This window comes from Formica exsecta, unplaced genomic scaffold, assembly GCF_003651465.1.
Source record: "Formica exsecta isolate Colony F162 unplaced genomic scaffold, ASM365146v1 scaffold458, whole genome shotgun sequence".
Classification (NCBI taxonomy): domain Eukaryota; kingdom Metazoa; phylum Arthropoda; class Insecta; order Hymenoptera; family Formicidae; genus Formica; species Formica exsecta.
The window spans coordinates 550796-572389 of record NW_021851814.1 but is presented as its reverse complement, the minus strand read 5'-3'; the positions used below and the strand labels follow the sequence as shown (position 1 = coordinate 572389).

Genomic DNA, 21594 nt, shown 5'->3' with positions numbered 1-21594 from the left:
ATAAAAATCTGATGTGCTACTAACTTTTCCATTTATGAAGAAACTGAAATTTTCTACATAATATATATTCTGACCATTTTTACTATATTTTCAAAAAATCGAAGATTTTTGGTAACTTATTGATCCTTGAGTAATTAGTTCTCGAAATTATCGACGCTTTCTTAGTTACCAATGTCGATAAATTATCAATGAGTTTTTAATTTGTAATTACTTGATCGACTGTAGGTATATACTCTTGATATTTGACAATTTTTTAAAAATTTTAATACTCATAAATATTGGGGCACAGTATCGGGATAATATAACCAAGTAAACGCGATGAAACGCTAGATAAAATTCGCGTTTGTAAGAATTTTAAGTCTGAAAATTGAAATTGACATAGCGCTTCGGGACAGAAAATAATTGAGTAAGAGAGATGACATAAATTTTAAATATTGCACTTTTTAAAACTTTAATTTTTTAAATATTTTTTCTTTCTTTTGTCTACGTTATGAATAAGCCTATCATTGAATAATGACCGCACCAATAAGTAAAGTATCGTATAGTAGTAATATTTATTTATTTACTGCTATTATCTTATAATCTCTCTTTGCTTACAAAATATACGGATCAACGAAACTTTTAAGCAAGTCAGAATGTTCCCAATAAATGGTTACGCAGAACGTCTCCGACATGTTCACAATGGCGGAACATATTGTTGAGGTTTAATTATATGCAGCCGCGCATTATTAGCCGACACTCTCGCGATTGCTTCCACATTCTCTCGCGTTTTATATATGTCGCATTATAATTAATTTTTGGCAGTGACAGAAGGGACCGGGAGTACGGTTTTTTCTTGGGGGGGTGGTTTTTTTTTTTTTTTTTTTTTTTTTTTTTTTTTTTTTTTTTTTTTTTTTTTTAACATCCGCAAAATCCCTGTATCTCGAATACGTATTATGACACTGCGTCTCCGATATCATTATCATTCGAGTAATAAAATTTTATACGGTGAAATTATATGTTTACGCGGTAAAAAAGCACGGAATAAAATAATAATGCGCATTCCTTCTTTTATCACTCTAAGATGACCAGCCTCAACAATGATGGCCGCGTCATCGCGAACGCTTTGCGATATAACATTCCCCTTACTTATATCCTACAATTTTAAGTTTAAGAGCTTATCGGTAAAACTTTCTCGATATTATATATACTATGATATCGTAATATATTAAATAATGTATTCATATGCATCACGATTATAGAGATCTTTTTCACATGATGCAAAATAAGTTGTGGTTGCAGCATATTTCGCCTAGTATTTATATATATTATATATGCATAAGATATCGCTGGAAACTTGATATCATTGGGACTTGAACTAAAAGAGCGTAGAATTTTTTTTTCAAGTACACGTAATCGCAAAAATTTTAGTTAAAAGAAATTTGTCATTTTTCCATTCAAGCTGTTTAATATAATAGATGATTATACGTATATTAAAAAATAATAATAACATATATTATTACGTACAAATTTGAAATAATTTCAGGATAGTAAGCGTACCTTTATATATATCGAGACAGTTAATATAGCGCACATTTATAGAGAATTTATGTTTGTAAAATGTATTAAAAAATATAAAAAAATGCTGCAATCACACACAGCTGACGAGTTTTTTCATCAAGACTCACGAAATACGATATGCATCTTAGGATTACATCGCGTGATATAATCTGCTTTACGTTTTTAATTAAAAATTGCAGATCGGCAAGTCGTATCAAGATCGATATATTACCATCCCGCGCGATCAAATTTTTCCTTTTTCACCATTACACAAACTTTCGTATATACAAGGCTAGGCATATTACTATCCAATCCCCTATGACGATGATTCCAACATGTACGAAGAACACTTCTGCCGGCCGATTCGCGGCTGGATCACAAGTAAATCGGGCTATCTTTGATGGGTAGTAATATAACTGTAATAATAGTAGAGTAGTAATAGTAGCAGTAGTAGTAGTATAGTATAAGTAATAATAATATTAATATATATATAGAACACCATTATAAAAATGCTTACGGCTAATTCTGTGCGTTGAATCTCTTAAGATTATGTCCAATCCTTTCGTACAACAAGGAATCGTCATGTATATATATAACGTTTAATATCCATAACATAATTCGCGCATATAACATGTAGTATAATGCTCGGTGGAATAATTTTCAATTCTGTCTCTTAATTATAATTTTTAATTTTACGCGCGCTATTAAATGCGAACGTCTCACATACAATCCCATACTCATATTCCCATTATCATATTCGCGTTATTATTGATGATTATTTCCTTGTTGCACTCGTCTTAAAGTTACGTTAAAAAACCTACCGCGGCAAATTATATCTATCAGCGGAAATGCGCCGATCTCCTTTGTTTCCTGTTTACAAGAACTGCATAAAGTTTTCTCCAGCGCGGATAAACATGGCAATTAAAAAATATAGTAAATTTAAAAATATTTTTAAAATATTAATCGCGCTCTCCTCTTTGTAACTAGAATTTTTCCGTAAATAGAATTTATCATTCACGTTCAACGATACCTTTATCTCTGAAATTAAGGCAAACATTCAATAGGAATCTCACGACAAATGCAAGCCTCTCAGCATATGGGTAATGTGGACAGTTATTTTCCTTAATCGCTATTCTCCTTCCTTTCACGTATATCCACTATAATGACAATAAAAATATATCTCTACTCATATAGCCGACTCGATAGATATGTTTCCTCTTCAAAGCTTGTTGTTCACTAGAAATAAATATCTCTAGTTGCTGGTTTAAACGACGTAAAAATCTAATCAATATTTAATTAGGATTTTTATAGAAACTTATGTACGTTTTGTTGGATAAAACAAAAAAATAATTTGCCAGTTTTGTTTATTAAACATTAAACAGTAGTGAGATTGGCGTTTTAGGTCAAGTCTATGAATACGTATCCAAAAGTTTGCTTATTTTATGGAAATATCGATATTTTGCGAATAATTTACAGATTAGGGATAAAAACTGAGACGATATCCTTTCTAGCGTACATAGTGGATAAACCATGTGATCAGAGTCACTTATTATTATTAGCCTTCTAGCGTTTTGATTTATGTTTCTACGTTAGGCGATTACACTTCCGCGTAAACTTAATCGCATTAATGTTACTTTGCTAAGACTACATATATTTCGCTTGTTCGCATCCGCGAAATAAGAAAATTCTCGAATTTAAAGAATCTGTAAATTAGATGACGAGATCGAAAGAAGATCGACATGATGGACAAATATCAAGTTTCGATCTTTTTACTTTTCCAACGAAAACATCGACTCGATACTCTGACATCTATCCTAAGCGTTTAATTACGATTTGTATACTAAGCTGCGAATCGTGGAAAAGGTGAAAATCGGCAATCACGAAGAAGCTTTTCGGTTTCGACCTTGTTTGAGCGAGAATTTAAATCAAGGCCTCATTTCGTAATTAGAACTCGGAAGTTTCGAAGGTGAGAGCTAATTGCGCCTGGCGCTTAGATTCTCGCTAAAGGACTTTAAAACCCATGTCGGGCACACTCACTTTGCCGATTCCCGCTTTTTGCACGCCACTTTATATAAGCATATCGTATTGATCTCGGTATGTTTCATTGCGCGTGAGGTTCGTCGTTACTCATTCGGTCTAACATATTATACCGTTTTACCCTTCCATTCAACGATCTTGACATTATGCGCGGCCTATCGATAGGGCTATACATATCGCATGTCTTTCGTCATTCTGTGTCATTTTATCATCGCACACGATGAGTACGCGTTTTTAATATAATTTGACAAAGAAATATTCGTAAAATTTACATATGACAAAATCTTCTACGCGTATAATTTCTTTTATCCTCTTATTTCTTTTTATCGTCCTGCAGGGAACAATTATCGAGGAAGATTTCCGAATCTTATCTATACGTAGGTGGTATATCACGCGAATTTATATATCTTTATTTAAATAACTCGCAATAGAGATACACGAGAATGTTGCTCGGTTCATCAGACTCATTCATCCATAAATTGAACACAATTTAGTCTTTGAGAAAGTAACGTTTGTTACTACATATTTATATAGTAAAAAAGATTGTGCCTCCAACGTTAAAGTATCTCTCTTAACAATCTGTAACACGAAAAGATGTCGATAAAATTTCTATGGTATTACAACACGGACAAAGTACAACTTGTTGTCTTTGATAATTGCATTTTGAATCTAAGAATTGAAAGTGCGTAATGATGTAAAAGATTTCTGATTCTTGAAACACCACACATTCGATTGGAAATACAAACAATCATTTCTGCGTGCTTTAAATATAGCAAATCACGTTTTTTTTTTTTTTATTTTTATTTTTTTAAAGAGAGAACTTCCGATTTCTGATTTATACGTACGTAATTATAAATTTGTTTCATATATAATTTAGCTCGATATAAGATAATGAAAATATTCGAAAAGAAATTTAATTAGTGCAACGATGAAGAACGCGCGATAACCACGCGGAACCTTTATATATTCACGGAAAATTTAGAAACATCGTCCGGGAGGGACCAGATTTAAAGAGTGCGAGGGACAATCGGGGGAAGTGAGGGTGGATAAAATGGGAATTGCACAAAATAAGAATCTTTAGAAAATCAAGAAAAGTTTCTACGATTGCACAAGATAGAGGGGGAACAAGTTATTTCGTGAGATATATTATGTGATTGTTCATGTTTTATCAATGCATAAAATGCGTATTCTGCACGATTGTCCCTCTTTCAAGACTCTAAATTCGGCCCTGCCAGAACTTGATTTAAACTTAAACTCTTCTCTTTTCCGCAAATTACTCGCGTGGGCGTTCTTTCCAAGCTATCGTGCTTGAGCTTTTCTTCGGAATACGAATAAAGATTGCACGCACTACGTATTATGTTTTCGCTACGAAATTTGTCGCCTTTGTCGGCTTTATTTTTCGCAATAAATATCCCTATGATATTTTTTTCATGCATATATCTTGCTGCATGCAATTAGCGTGCGAGTCTAATCATCTTATAACTCGTCCATGTCGTACGACCGACTGATATATCGTCAACTGTAATAACATAATTAAGAGTACACACCCTCTGCCATCACGTATCGCAATTTAGCTTTAAGACCATAAGGTCAGCGAGCAAAAAACAATACGTGAATATCGAATGTCTCAAATAACTCGTTTAGATTCCTCTATTTACTGTCATTTACACGTATAAAGAAATGTCAAATGCGTTTGAATTAACATTCGCGCGCGCGATCATTTTTCAACATGACAAACGCGAATGAAAAAGTCAAGAGAAAGGAAGAATCTCGAAAAAGAAGCAGTGATTACCGTGTCGGAGAATTTTTAGAATATGACGTAGTCTACGTGTGTATCTCGCGGCGACTTTCTTACATTGCGACGAGTCGTGCTACGTCGCAATCTTGGAGCTCAAAGAGCTCCCGTTTCGCTCGCAATCTTGCATCCGTTAGAAAATGCGTGACGGCTCTATTCGGAAATAATGTAGCAAGTGCACACATTGATTAAACCAAACTATGCTCGCGCGTATCGTAACGATGCGTGTACAGAATGGAGGAACTTGGTCCTGACGACGTGACGGACGATGGCGTGGTACTCGTGCACGGCGGAGACGCGGTTGACGCGGAAGGTAATACCTTCCTCGAGGCAGGCAGTACCTAGGTATTGTGACCTTGTTTCAGAGGCTTGTTCTCCAGGTTGTTGGACGTCGACCGGCCCACGAGATCCTCGAGTTCGTCGGGCGTCAAGACCGTGAAATCCCTGTCGATACGACCAACGGACGATGATGGAGCGCGAGCGATCAAATACAAGCGAATCTCAAAAGTCGTAGAAAAATACGATAGAATGGACTTTTCTACACCTCCAGCCAAATTATGACTGAATAATTATTCGCGCGACTCGAGAACAAATTTTTTTTTAAATGTTAAGCGCAAATTATAGAGAATTAGAGAATATTTTATCAAGATATTTTTACCCTTTGAATGATAATCATGACTATATATATATTTTTTTTTATAGAGAACTTTTTGTATGGAACTTTGAAACTCGATATGGACAACGATGGATACAAAAGGAAAAAATTGTACATCTCTTGGAGAAAAAAAGAAGAAAATAGCATGCATGGTTCCGCGTGTAATATCGCGCAACATCCGGTTGTGTATCGGGTGAAAGTATCGAGGAAAATCGATCGATCGTTTTTTACCTGTGTTGAGCCAACAGCATGTCTATGCTGGTGACGCTCCGCTGATGAGTGCCGTCCTTTTGCGCCGCACTCTGCTTTCTGATGCACACGGCTCTCAACGGGATGAGAAACAACCCTATCATCAGGAGGCCACTACCGGCGGCGATCAGTGCCGCCGAATTTTGCGCGGCTTCCGCGCCCGGAGCGAGTTGAACCAGACCGACAACCAGCACCACCGCTCCCAGCAACAGCGAGCCGACGACGACGTACAGGGAATTTACCTGGAATAATTTATTATTAGAGGAGAGAGGTTTTTTTTTGTCATTTAGGATACACCGTGTATATATATATATATATATATACAAGCGTCTCCTTTGTCGCATGGATGATGAAAAAGCGAGTTTAGCAGCTTGTTCAACAACGGTTTTTCAACCACGAAGCGATCGTATCGAAAAGTCGAAGGTTCTTATTACCTTTCCGCAAAAATAGTACTCTGGCGGTTCTTTGTCTATCATGGCCAGTACCGCCTCGCTCTCCGCCAATGGACTTCCCGGCTGGCTATTCCCTATCCGCAATCCTTTCTCCTGGTAGTAGGTCTTGTGAAAGACCTTCACCGAAGGTACCGGTAACGCCGTAATCATCCTGATAAGGATAAACGCATTTAATTTATCATCGAGATCATCATTCGCAAAAATGCGATACAGAAAAAAATTATGTCAAAACGTTGAAAGGTACGAAAAATTGTGATACTCGTAACACAAGGATCGAATTATAACCATATATCATCGTAATAAAGTTTATATGACTGTGTCGTTACATCGTACAAAAAGCCTACTAAATTTTACGGGCACATGACTCAAACTATTTTTCGTATCAAATTATATCGCGTAGTCGTTTCCTCGGCGTGTTTTACAGTCGAATGTGCAATGGTGAAGGCGATTACTGTGGCAAACGGTCGGTGGTGTCGGTGGCCTAGATATGTTCTCGGGGGCGATGGCCTTTGTACCTCGATTATCGAACAACCGAAGCCAGCGCGGGGTGCAGGCTGCACCGCTAAAAAACCGTCCATGTCGCACGACAGTAGACTCTCTCTCTCTCCTTCTTGTAATCCAAAATTTGCATTAGATTCGATCGACGCGTTAAAGATAAATATGACGTCGCGCGATAGCGTTTACGAGGAACGAGACTAAGCGGAAAAACATGTCACCCCCCCCCCCCCCTCGTATAATTTAGCTAGGCCAACGATTTTAATATGATTAAAATTGTTATTATTGGGACACCTAAGGTTCATCTGTATAGCGATTTGCGGAAAAGCCGAGAATTTCGCAATGCCGAATCGCGCCAACTGTGTGCATAATAAACGGATACAACCTTTATCGCTTTAGAAAGGCGCAAAGTGGAACAGTGGCCTGATTCCTCGATGTCATGGTTGCAGCTCCACGTGCATCGAAGAGAGTAGGCCAGTTATAGGCGCGCATGAATGTGCAACTAGTATTATGCTATCTTGCAGCCTGGATTTTTGCCAAAATCTTGGAAAAAGATACGTAGAGGAGGAAAAAGAGAATATTAATGACACGCGGCGTATCTCTCGATATTCGAATTTCGTACATTTGTAGCGCGAGTTTAGCTTGAGACGGGGCAATGCTACATCGAGGTGGTTCACCCTGGAAGGTACCAACTCGCGGATTATTCTACGTTAGGCAACGATCAAAAGGCAGTATCTAGCGAGATATCTCCGTCAGCTTTCAAATTTAGAAAGAGAAATAACCAGATACTTTGCTTCTCTCTGCTCTTCAATTCGCAATTCTTCCAATAATAATTATTTCCTGTAGAAAATCTCTTTCGTAAAGATGTGAATCCGGCGAATCGAGCTCTTTTCGAGAAAACGGAATGTATTTAAATTAAAATTTATGCCAACGACCTACACTTTTCGTGCATTGACTCGCCGCTGCCTTGGGTCGTGCTTGTTACCGTTGATATCCCGCGCGTTTGGCGGTGCTCCAGAAAAATAGCTATAACAGTTTCCGATAATCGAGGTTGGTGCACGCCATATGGCCGCGTGCGTTTATTCCTATCGCGATTTCATTAGCTTTAGACACGCTGGCCTTAAAGAGAGAGAGAATCAATGACGAGAGGCGATATCAATATTTGTCGACTGTCGTAGATGATGAGTATCGCTCGAGTATCTCGTGTATATCGCGTATATCTCTCACTGAAATATAACTATCGCGACTCAAGTTGCGCGATGTTTTATTTTACGAGCGCCAATTTTGCAAACTGATTTGTCGAATTTTCTCTTCGGATATCGATATTCGTATTCTATTTTCGTTTAATGGAGACTTAAAACGCCTTAGGTAACGCGAACAATGTTGGAGATACGATGTTGCACTAAAATCTCGGAAAATCGATAAATGGGTCACCATTGCACATTTAACATCCAAGGGAAATTTCACGCTTCGCCGATAAGCTTTCAACCGCCGAACCAGGTATTCTATATCGGGAATCTCTATCCTTGAATAAATTAAAAGAGGTATCTTCCAAATCTAGGTAAACTTAAACTCTATGCGCTCTGGAAAGTTTTCTTATAAATAATAAATTCGAGTTACACACACACACACACACACACACACACACACACACACACACACACACACACATATATATATATATAATATTGAATATAAAACAGAAAAAGAAAAGTATGATGTACATCCACGATAACTCTAGTTGCCCCATATTTGTTCATCCTAAGAAAATAATAAAGGGTGATATATATTTGCAAGCGCTTACATACATGCATGCATAAATACTTTTTTTTTTGCGCCAATTAGAACTCAAATTAATAAAAAATCGAAGGACAAATCGTTTATAGCGCGTAATTGATGGAAGCATTGCGTCTGTGACGTATCTACTTTCTATTACGAAAATTATGATGCGGATGCTCAACAGCTATTATATGCTCGAAATATGCGATTAAAGACGACGAATTCTCGAAATGTATTCACGAGCGAAGGAAATCAAATCAATCGCTCGTTACGGATTCGAGAGATTCATCTCGTCTCATACTTATCGCGTGTGTTGGACTTACTTCGTTAGCTGAACGCTCGAACGTGAGATATATGGAACCCCCTGACCAGCGACGTACTTTATTTATACGGCCGTATAAAGTATGAAGAAAGCGGAAAAGAGAGACAGCGGACGAAAAGACGAAAAGCTGAGAAAGAGAAAGGGGGACAGGGGAAAAGAGAAAAATGGGAGCACTGCGAAGCGTTCGCGAAGCTCGCGTTCGACAAAAGCTCGTTTTGACGGGGTGGTGGTCCCACGACTACTGAACCTTTTGAGACTCGTATCCTGGTCGATAAACCACCCTACAGCCACCCTACCGCCCACCAGGTTTGTGCTAAAAGTATCGTCACCATCGACGACCACCTGGTGCGTCGAACGCGCGCGTGCGCGTCCATTTATCCCTTTTTGAGATGACGTCTTTGACGTTTTCAAAACAAACCAATTCAAGCTCGCCTCTCTCATCGAGAGCGATCTGACGTATAAATTTACAATTTGCAAATTTCTATCAACATGAATTGAATCTGAAATGCGACTAATTTGTCAATTTCCCAATCCTATAAGTACGCTGCACACATGCATATATAAATATACACAAAAACAAGAGAAACCTTGCTGTATATATTCAAAATTAAAATCGAATTATAAACTCGGATTAATAGTTGGACGTTCTTAATAAATGGAAGTTATTCATGGGATTCGCAACGAAACCTCCCTTTGTATTTGTTGTTAGTGAAAACGTTTTATTAAACTCTGAAAGTTAAAATAGCGATAGAGTTGACTTTTGCTTACAATTTTGTTTAATGTAGAATCACATATAAGATTAATATCGCCCACGCTTCTCCACGCACAATGACAATGGCGTTTCTGTTCATTCGTTCAGCATATCGCTGTTGTGCGATTGTTCTCGATTTAATTTTCGCCGAATTAAAGCGCAACGAGATAAGAAACGGTCACTGTCGATCACTTGCGAAGAGCTCGCTCGCATTATAAGATAGATTTGGGCAAGGTATCGTGACGAAACTTTCATAATAATTGCCGTTTGCCCGCGCAAACGGAACGTGTATATACATATATAGAGTTGCAGATATAGTTCTGCACGCGTGTAACAATATAATATAATTATATATTAGGGGAAGATAGAGTGTATACATATAATATTGTATAATAAATTTATACAAAATCTGAAAGATCGTCTTTTGAAGAAAGCGCTTTTTTACTCCTCCGCCGCGCAAATTCACCTCTGTTTCTGTCTCTCTTTCTCTCTCTCTCTCTCTCTCTCATTCGTGATAATTGGTCATCGATATAATGCGTGAATATATATAAGTGTGTATAAGAGAGATAGAATATTATGTAAATGTAAATTATCGAGAAGAGAAACCACGTTCTCTCCAACTGCACTATTCTCTCGCGCGTGATGAGATGAGATAGATAGTGTGTGATACGCACAAATATATGCGTATAAAAGATAAAATACATTACATATATATAGACATGTAAAAAAAGATATACATTCTTGTACAAAATCACGTATAGTAACTTTTTGTCAGTCCACGTCTGTAAATCGCAAACACAGTTTATGTGTTGCGTGTATGTGTGTATGTGTGTGCGTGCGTGCGTGCGTGCGTGCGTGCGTGCGTGCGTGCGTGCGTGCGTGCGTGCGTGCGTGCGTGCGTGCGTGCGTGCGTGCGTGCGTGCGTGCGTGCGTGCGTGCGTGCGTGCGTGCGTGCGTGCGTGCGTGCGTGCGTGCGTGCGTGCGTGCGTGCGTGCGTGCGTGCGTGCGTGCGTGCGTGCGTGCGTGCGTGCGTGCGTGCGTGCGTGCGTGCGTGCGTGCGTGCGTGCGTGCGTGCGTGCGTGCGTGCGTGCGTGCGTGCGTGCGTGCGTGCGTGCGTGCGTGCGTGCGTGCGTGCGTGCGTGCGTGCGTGCGTGCGTGCGTGCGTGCGTGCGTGCGTGCGTGCGTGCGTGCGTGCGTGCGTGCGTGCGTGCGTGCGTGCGTGCGTGCGTGCGTGCGTGCGTGCGTGCGTGCGTGCGTGCGTGCGTGCGTGCGTGCGTGCGTGCGTGCGTGCGTGCGTGCGTGCGTGCGTGCGTGCGTGCGTGCGTGCGTGCGTGCGTGCGTGCGTGCGTGCGTGCGTGCGTGCGTGCGTGCGTGCGTGCGTGCGTGCGTGCGTGCGTGCGTGCGTGCGTGCGTGCGTGCGTGCGTGCGTGCGTGCGTGCGTGCGTGCGTGCGTGCGTGCGTGCGTGCGTGCGTGCGTGCGTGCGTGCGTGCGTGCGTGCGTGCGTGCGTGCGTGCGTGCGTGCGTGCGTGCGTGCGTGCGTGCGTGCGTGCGTGCGTGCGTGCGTGCGTGCGTGCGTGCGTGCGTGCGTGCGTGCGTGCGTGCGTGCGTGCGTGCGTGCGTGCGTGCGTGCGTGCGTGCGTGCGTGCGTGCGTGCGTGCGTGCGTGCGTGCGTGCGTGCGTGCGTGCGTGCGTGCGTGCGTGCGTGCGTGCGTGCGTGCGTGCGTGCGTGCGTGCGTGCGTGGAGAAATTGACGAACGGATAAGTTTCACCATATCTTCCAAAGATGAGAGATATATAGAATAGAAAGTTACACACACACACACACACACACACACACACACACACACACACACACACACACATATATATATATATAATATTGAATATAAAACAGAAAAAGAAAAGTATGATGTACATCCACGATAACTCTAGTTGCCCCATATTTGTTCATCCTAAGAAAATAATAAAGGGTGATATATATTTGCAAGCGCTTACATACATGCATGCATAAATACTTTTTTTTTTGCGCCAATTAGAACTCAAATTAATAAAAAATCGAAGGACAAATCGTTTATAGCGCGTAATTGATGGAAGCATTGCGTCTGTGACGTATCTACTTTCTATTACGAAAATTATGATGCGGATGCTCAACAGCTATTATATGCTCGAAATATGCGATTAAAGACGACGAATTCTCGAAATGTATTCACGAGCGAAGGAAATCAAATCAATCGCTCGTTACGGATTCGAGAGATTCATCTCGTCTCATACTTATCGCGTGTGTTGGACTTACTTCGTTAGCTGAACGCTCGAACGTGAGATATATGGAACCCCCTGACCAGCGACGTACTTTATTTATACGGCCGTATAAAGTATGAAGAAAGCGGAAAAGAGAGACAGCGGACGAAAAGACGAAAAGCTGAGAAAGAGAAAGGGGGACAGGGGAAAAGAGAAAAATGGGAGCACTGCGAAGCGTTCGCGAAGCTCGCGTTCGACAAAAGCTCGTTTTGACGGGGTGGTGGTCCCACGACTACTGAACCTTTTGAGACTCGTATCCTGGTCGATAAACCACCCTACAGCCACCCTACCGCCCACCAGGTTTGTGCTAAAAGTATCGTCACCATCGACGACCACCTGGTGCGTCAAACGCGCGCGTGCGCGTCCATTTATCCCTTTTTGAGATGACGTCTTTGACGTTTTCAAAACAAACCAATTCAAGCTCGCCTCTCTCATCGAGAGCGATCTGACGTATAAATTTACAATTTGCAAATTTCTATCAACATGAATTGAATCTGAAATGCGACTAATTTGTCAATTTCCCAATCCTATAAGTACGCTGCACACATGCATATATAAATATACACAAAAACAAGAGAAACCTTGCTGTATATATTCAAAATTAAAATCGAATTATAAACTCGGATTAATAGTTGGACGTTCTTAATAAATGGAAGTTATTCATGGGATTCGCAACGAAACCTCCCTTTGTATTTGTTGTTAGTGAAAACGTTTTATTAAACTCTGAAAGTTAAAATAGCGATAGAGTTGACTTTTGCTTACAATTTTGTTTAATGTAGAATCACATATAAGATTAATATCGCCCACGCTTCTCCACGCACAATGACAGTGGCGTTTCTGTTCATTCGTTCAGCATATCGCTGTTGTGCGATTGTTCTCGATTTAATTTTCGCCGAATTAAAGCGCAACGAGATAAGAAACGGTCACTGTCGATCACTTGCGAAGAGCTCGCTCGCATTATAAGATAGATTTGGGCAAGGTATCGTGACGAAACTTTCATAATAATTGCCGTTTGCCCGCGCAAACGGAACGTGTATATACATATATAGAGTTGCAGATATAGTTCTGCACGCGTGTAACAATATAATATAATTATATATTAGGGGAAGATAGAGTGTATACATATAATATTGTATAATAAATTTATACAAAATCTGAAAGATCGTCTTTTGAAGAAAGCGCTTTTTTACTCCTCCGCCGCGCAAATTCACCTCTGTTTCTGTCTCTCTCTCTCTCTCTCTCTCTCTCTCTCATTCGTGATAATTGGTCATCGATATAATGCGTGAATATATATAAGTGTGTATAAGAGAGATAGAATATTATGTAAATGTGTAAATTATCGAGAAGAGAAACCACGTTCTCTCCAACTGCACTATTCTCTCGCGCGTGATGAGATGAGATAGATAGTGTGTGATACGCACAAATATATGCGTATAAAAGATAAAATACATTACATATATATAGACATGTAAAAAAAGATATACATTCTTGTACAAAATCACGTATATTGTCAGTTTGTCAGTCCACGTCTGTAAATCGCAAACACAGTTTATGTGTTGCGTGTATGTGTGTATGTGTGTGCGTGCGTGCGTGCGTGCGTGCGTGCGTGCGTGCGTGCGTGCGTGCGTGCGTGCGTGTTGTTTTCAACTCTGTCCGCGATAAAAAAAATAAAAGAAAATTATGAAAAGGGAAGGAAAGCTTTGAAGCGAAACTTTGTAAGCAGTTTGCAAAGAATTTTCGCTTCAAGTATGCATGACACGCGAGTAACGTAATAAAGAAACAAGAGTATTTTTTTCTCACAGCGCGTTGGATTTGCAGCATAGATAATCTGCCTAATATTACGGGGCCTATATACGCAAGCCCAAATACAATAAGATCTCGTTGTTTGTTCATTCGTGACAAAACGAGGAATTTGTTTTGGATTAGTGTATTATTTTGTTTCTTTACGTTTGTAGCAACACATATCTCGTAAACGCAAAAGTAACAATACGGCCCGCGCTTTTTCGGATACGCGCGGCACAACAAGCAACTACAATAGTACCGTTTTATGCAGTTACTACGATTGGCACTTATCATCTCGGGCTCTTTAAAAATCAGCCAAACGATTGGAATAACCAACAACGAGGGCTTACTATATATGTATATACATATGCGAGTAGAGAACTTTTTTTTTTCTAAATGAATATGTTGCGTTCTACGCGCTTTATATAAATATATAACTACTTTCGAGATACGCTTATCGCCAGTTTGCACGAAGCTTGCACTATGTATATATACACGCTACATACCTATATCTATATATTTCGTCTAATAGGAGACATATTACACAATCTGCTGACTTATATATTATAGAAGAAGAAACGATACGTGTAATGCGTAATATGCAATATGAATGCATAATGTGCAACGCGTATTAAATGGCGCATAGCATTTTGTAATCTCTAAGTTGCTAGTAGTATAATTCTATATATCTTTTCCTTTTTATATGTAGGTATCTCTTGCTTTCTCGCTTTTTTTGCGATATCGTGCAAAAAGCCCAAGGAATAAAGATCATTCGCTATCGAGTAGATTCGCACGTGGAAAATTGCGCGAATCGGCAACCGCTTAAATTAATCCTTATATGAAATTTTACTTCGAAAGGCGCCCGAGCAAAGTGGATTAACACTCCGCGTATTCGTGTTCGATTAAAATGGCATGATACAAGTAGATTCGCATTACAAAGGCAATTAGAGCAATTACAGTATACATCGTGCCTCGCGTGAAAATTAGGCAGTGCTGACTAATAAAGTAACAATACGTTTACGCAAAAGAGATGCAAATGTCTGGCGTACATGTGTACATAATTTATAATAAAGTAACTGAATCTACACACAAAACATGGCCTAATAAGAAGACAGGAGATTATTCTTCTCTCATTGAATTAAAGATACTAATTATTTTCTGTCATTTTCAATCATAAATTTTAAAAATGAGATAATATATTATAAATGATAAATGATGATTGATAAATACTTTTTTTTTTATTTTAATACATGTATCTATATTAACTTTTCATTTATAAAAAATTAATAGGCCATAGTAGATACAGTTACCTTATTGCTAAGAAATAAAACGCGCGTTAAGGGCGTCAGAAAGTTAAAAATACTGTATACTCAGAAAGTTAAATACTGTATCGCTTATACGAGCTATTAGATGAATACTTCGAACTTTCATGATTTACAGTTACAGTTCGCATCTCACTATGTTTACATTTGTCTTGAATTTATCGCTAGACGGATGCTATTGTTATTTATTTTTAGGACTGATTGCACCAACGTTGGTTACCGCTTTAATCGGATGGTTAACGAAATTATCTATCTCTGACTGTGTATATATTACAGCTGAAATTCAGATATCTAGAAGGGATATCTATCTATATGTAACATCCATCTAGAGATAGTCTAACTAAAGCTGTAACACGTTAGTGCAACAGACCGCGTCATACAGACGATTACATAACCGATCGTCCTCTAATACTAAATTACAGTGCGTATATAAGTGTAAGTGCATATAGGCGTGTATATGTGTATATATGTGTGAGTGTTTGTGTGCCATTTGCCTCTCCTCTTATTTTATATCGACTATTAGATGAATGAGAGAAAATAAAAGAGTGCAATGGAATCGCGAAATCTCGCTATATGAAATCATATCGTCCTTTTTTATGTCAGTGTAAAATATTTTTGCGTAACTGTTAGTGTGTGTATAGTGTTTAATTTCACGCGATAACTTTAAGTGGACCCCAATAGACGGACATGTCCGCGCGCCGAGAATTATTCTCTCAGAAAACGCCATGTCATTAAAGTGCATTGAATTATCTTTATTACATTATGCATTGTACGTAAATTGTAAAAATCGTAAAAGAATATAATCGTAAAGAGAGAGAGAGTTAAATTGATATCGCGATACACAAGCGATATCGATTTACCCTTTACGGCCTTTGCCTTCAATGAAATTATGCAAAGGCCATAATTATATCGAGCGAACACAAACAATTTGTCAATTTGACATCGAACGAAGCTTTCTCTGCGCGCAGGCACAAACTTTTGTTAATGTCGCTTAAGTATAAATATATATATATATATATAAATATATATACATATATACGAGTGTAAAAAGATAATGTACATGTATCTTTGTTATGCAAAAGACGCATTTCATGTCGCTTTATGACGTTGCGTTGCAAGATTGTTAGTAACAGTCGAGTAACATTTTCCCCGATTCGCTTAGATTTTTTCTGGAAAAAAAGTTATCGAGGTTGCTAATTGGTGTGTTGGAGTGCTGGTAAAATCTTATCGCTATAATCAAGTTATTAAATTTTTTCGACATCGACGTGTGTGAGTTATCCGATTTCTTTATGATATTTGCACAAAGAAGACGCGCCGCATATTCTAGGAGACTCTATATATACTTTAAAACATTATACGAAAGAATGGCTATATGTCTTTCTTCCTTCTGAAGAAAAAAAAAAGATTTCGCTAAAATTTACCTTATTTGTCTTTCGATTCGCGCGCGAATCGAAATTTCCTTCGTTTTCTCTCATATCAGTCAAATCATCGAACAAATACACGCATACCTCTTCTCTTTGTTCGTATATTTTAGGCCTCTTCGGAATGCGAGCCCTGAGAACTACGTTTCTGCTTGTGATTGTTATAATGATGATGCTGATGATGATGATGCTGATGGTGCTCCCTATGCTGCATCAGAGCGTCCGTTTCCGGTTGATTCTGATGACCAACCAGAAGGTCCAGGGTGTTTTTAGGTACGGCGGGTGCTTGCTCACTCGTCGCTGGCGGAATAGGCGTCGCAACTGGCGATTCCACCGGAAGTGGTATGCAATGTAACACATAACATCTTACGCCCGCTATAATAAAGCCTGAAACAATAATAATTCTATAGAATAATAACGTATATAAAATTTAAAAAAAGAAACAAAGCAGTTGAGCGTGAAAAAAAAAATTGTTAAATATATTTTGTAAAAGAAAAATACACAAGCTGTGCCTCTTTTGTTAAACGCACTTTGAAATGCGGATTCTTTGGATAATTTTTTTCTTGGCGAAGATGTTTTATAATCTAGAAAGAAAATTTATAATCTACCATAAAACTTTTCACAATTTACAACATTATGCATATTTTATCCTATATAATAAAGATTGAAATTAAGACTCTACTACGGGAAAATCTACTTGAAATTAACTTAAAAATATTATTCTATTATCAATTTGTTTCTCTGAAACAAAGTTTTCAAGAAGACCTTTTAAAGATCCCTTAAAATAGTGGATGCCTCGACATTTTTTAAAGGAAAAATACATCGACCACAAATTGATCAAAAGACTAATGAAGAACGTTTTATATATATATTTCTTGTTTTAAATACATAATCAATTACATACACATACGAATAAGTAAAATATATTAAACAAATCATGAGAATAAAAAATTGCTTCGTTTCTTAATATTTTTGTTTAAATAAGTTTAGGCTAAAATGAATTGGAAATGTTTCAGGGATTTCAACAACGTTATTAGCAAGGATGTACACCAATCTATATCCAGATAGCATGCATCTCGTCGATAATGCTGTTGACATCGTCAAGATCCTTCACTGATTTTATTTATAGAAGCAAATTGTATGCATCTTGTACGATACAAAAGATTATTAACGAAGGGTGGCAGAAAGGAAGGTTTTTTGTATATAAGAAAGCTCACCCAGTATAATTAGGGCAGCGCCTGCCACGAGTAACGCCAATCTGTGGTTGGTGGTCGTTGCACCCGGAGCGAGTTGGACGAGACCGACCACGAGCACCACCGCGCCCAACAACAGGCACACCACCACAGCATGCAGCCCGGATATCTGCGGGCAATGATCCTTCATCAGCCGACGAATATGCGTTTGCACTTATCATTATGAAAAGATTTTCTTATCGCTTATATATACATATAAAAATATATATATATGTATATATATAAAATTCTCTCTCGAAAAACAAATAGATCAAAATTGGACATGTTATATATATGCAAGTTGCCATTGTGGATATATTGATTTTTATATCGCAAAATAAATGTTAGAATATATAACGTAACATATAAAAATTTGAAGAGGGTACGCTCTCTTAAAATGCAATCGCTGATTATCTTTAATATAAGGAATTTTATTTGTAATATTTTTTTTTTTGTGGAAACGCTCTAAAATGGAAAGATTGGAATATTCTATATCGCGCAAGTTGTTCTTCGTAGTTTCTCATTATGCTATAATTTTTATATATTTATATAATACTTAGACTTGTATGTTCTAGGAAAGCGCAAAATAAGTATTTTAATCTAAATAGAGATATTAGGTATAGGTCTTTGAACGTTGACTTTATATAGTGATTATTACGATAATTATTACCTTGCCGCATAAGTAGAGCTCGGGCAAAGGATCTACATTGTTGTGCGGACTGGGGGTGGGTGGTGAACCTTGAAGGGGTGGTAGCCATTGCCCTCCCAAATAGAGCTGACTCGGCCGTTTCAGCCTTTTTTCTTGCCTTCTACGCTCGTGACGAACCGCCACCGCTGGCATAGCACCAATCATCCTGATCAAACAGAAGGCAAACAGTTTCAAGTATACCGCTCTCTTGTTCAAAAAGAAAAACATTGTTTCAATTACATTACTTGATAAATACGTTCTATTAAACTCAAATTAGAGAGTACTTATTAACGACAATAATCTCGTAATGAGTTTATTTGCGAATTAAATAATATATATGTCAGTTTTTTTTAAATTTATTACTAAAGTTACATAAATGTTTATTACTCAAGTACATACTTGAGTTATTTTTTAATATTTCCTTCCTTGAGCCATTTTTTAATATTTTCTTTGCTTAAAAAAAAAAAAGAAAAAGAAACATATATGTAATTTGTAGATATAAAAGATCCGTCTCTTCTGAGAATGAAAATGTACTCTGTAAATAATTTGCTATTTTATAATTCAATATTGAGATATCTTTATAAAACGGTATTTGAAGAGATATATCACGTCTTATTTTTTTAATTAAAATATCGTGGTTTCAAAAATCAAGTTATTCCAACTCTTTATTTAATATATTAATAATTGTTTATCAATCTCACACACATCATCTATTCTGTGTTGCATTACCTAGAAAATATTATTTTGTACGAATTACCGAAATATCTCTCGCGATTTAAATACCTCTTGATATTGAATCGAAGCAGCAAATTATTATTTCGTACGTGTCAACGGTAGAGATGGATGTTTTTCGAAAAACGTAGCTACAGAGATTAAACACTTTTTGGCGATACCCTGCGATACGGACTGACACCGGTACTTTTGCGCCAAGTGCGCTATGAACTTTGGTGACCCCGGTTGACCTCGGGCCGGTCGATACGTCATTGCATCCGCCCTACAGCCCGGAGTCGATGCAGCAAAGTTCCAGGAGGCCGAGGGCAGAAAAAGAAAAATGGTACCGCAGGCAAAATCTTAACGATCCTATATTTTCGTTTTGTTAAGATTTATTATTATTATTTCAACGCGATATTCGTTACTTCTTCCTCTAGCGAAATCAATATTTCAATTTTTTTTTTTTTTTTCTGTAAGAAATTTGAGATACACGTGAAATAATTTAAATGCAACGCAGTCTGATGTAGACAAAGCTTTCTGATTAAGGAGTAAAATAAAAGATAGGAAAATGAACTCGTTTTTATAGAATGGAAAGCGGAAATATCTTAAGTGTAAAAGAAGAATCATTCATTAAAAATGGAGCGTTTCATAAATATTTATTCTCGAAAAATCGTGCATCAAGTTGTATATAAGTGGTACAATAGAGAAATCGCATAAGAAAGCCTTGAGAACTCGATTAAAATAGCTACAGTAGAGTAGTCGCAATAGCAGCCAAGTAATACTCTTTTGCGCGTTTTAGTTTATTATATAACGGCGATTACAACAATATTTATTATTTCGTACGTGTCAACGGTAGAGATGGATGTTTTTCGAAAAACGTAGCTACAGAGATTAAACACTTTTTGGCGATACCCTGCGATACGGACTGACACCGGTACTTTTGCGCCAAGTGCGCTATGAACTTTGGTGACCCCGGTTGACCTCGGGCCGGTCGATACGTCATTGCATCCGCCCTACAGCCCGGAGTCGATGCAGCAAAGTTCCAGGAGGCCGAGGGCAGAAAAAGAAAAATGGTACCGCAGGCAAAATCTTAACGATCCTATATTTTCGTTTTGTTAAGATTTATTATTATTATTTCAACGCGATATTCGTTACTTCTTCCTCTAGCGAAATCAATATTTCAATTTTTTTTTTTTTTTTCTGTAAGAAATTTGAGATACACGTGAAATAATTTAAATGCAACGCAGTCTGATGTAGACAAAGCTTTCTGATTAAGGAGTAAAATAAAAGATAGGAAAATGAACTCGTTTTTATAGAATGGAAAGCGGAAATATCTTAAGTGTAAAAGAAGAATCATTCATTAAAAATGGAGCGTTTCATAAATATTTATTCTCGAAAAATCGTGCATCAAGTTGTATATAAGTGGTACAATAGAGAAATCGCATAAGAAAGCCTTGAGAACTCGATTAAAATAGCTACAGTAGAGTAGTCGCAATAGCAGCCAAGTAATACTCTTTTGCGCGTTTTAGTTTATTATATAACGGCGATTACAACAATATTTTTTTTTTCTTCGTCATGTAACGCGCGTAATCTTTTTATAACTTAGCTTTCTACGGATACGTTTCCCAAGGACGGATCCCAAGGGGATGAAGATGACATCGATTCGGTAACACGATGCGATAAACGATGGCTGTGATACCGGTTCCTCCCCTGTCTCTATTCCCTATAATTCCGACCCTACGCAAACGTATCCTCTTGCACGTTGTATCCCTAAATTTCGCGATAAATATGGTAATATCCTTAAATTGTCCCGAGAGATACAGATATGCACATCCATCGTGTTCTTGCCGCTTATCATTTACACACGTACATCAATTTCAGTCCAACGTGTAAAACGCCGTTAAATGAGAAGCGGTAACATTTTTCTTCTCTTGATACATTTTCTCTTATTGTTAGTTATATGTATCTGAAATTTCGAGAAAAATTTGAACAGGTGTAACGGTAATATAGAAGAGATTCGTCGAGATCCTGTAATGTATTCATAAAATGAGCATTTTAGTTTCGT

At 38.1% G+C, this 21594-nt stretch overlaps 2 protein-coding genes across 4 annotated transcripts; both read right to left on the bottom strand.

Annotated features, from left to right (window-relative positions):
* Positions 1 to 544: 544 nt before the first annotated feature.
* On the bottom strand, positions 545 to 12710 carry LOC115240944. 3 transcript variants are annotated; one of them, XM_029816401.1, is made up of 4 exons: positions 12369 to 12710; positions 6710 to 6878; positions 6258 to 6517; positions 545 to 5815 (listed from the first exon to the last, which is right to left on the bottom strand). In XM_029816401.1, the coding sequence occupies exons 2-4, from the start codon at positions 6875 to 6877 to the stop codon at positions 5713 to 5715; spliced, it is 531 nt and encodes a 176-aa protein (XP_029672261.1). In that variant the 5' UTR covers position 6878; positions 12369 to 12710; the 3' UTR covers positions 545 to 5712. The 3 variants fall into 3 exon arrangements, with proteins under 3 accessions (XP_029672261.1, XP_029672262.1, XP_029672260.1); XM_029816402.1 differs by lacking the exon at positions 12369 to 12710 and adding an exon at positions 9325 to 10943 and having other exon boundaries at positions 545 to 4155; XM_029816400.1 differs by lacking the exon at positions 12369 to 12710 and adding an exon at positions 9325 to 10941.
* A 1827-nt stretch (positions 12711 to 14537) lies between these two features.
* LOC115240915 lies at positions 14538 to 19207 on the bottom strand. Its single transcript, XM_029816351.1, has 3 exons — positions 18801 to 19207; positions 18116 to 18260; positions 14538 to 17285 (listed from the first exon to the last, which is right to left on the bottom strand). The coding sequence occupies exons 1-3, from the start codon at positions 19044 to 19046 to the stop codon at positions 17008 to 17010; spliced, it is 669 nt and encodes a 222-aa protein (XP_029672211.1). The 5' UTR covers positions 19047 to 19207; the 3' UTR covers positions 14538 to 17007.
* Positions 19208 to 21594: the final 2387 nt, after the last annotated feature.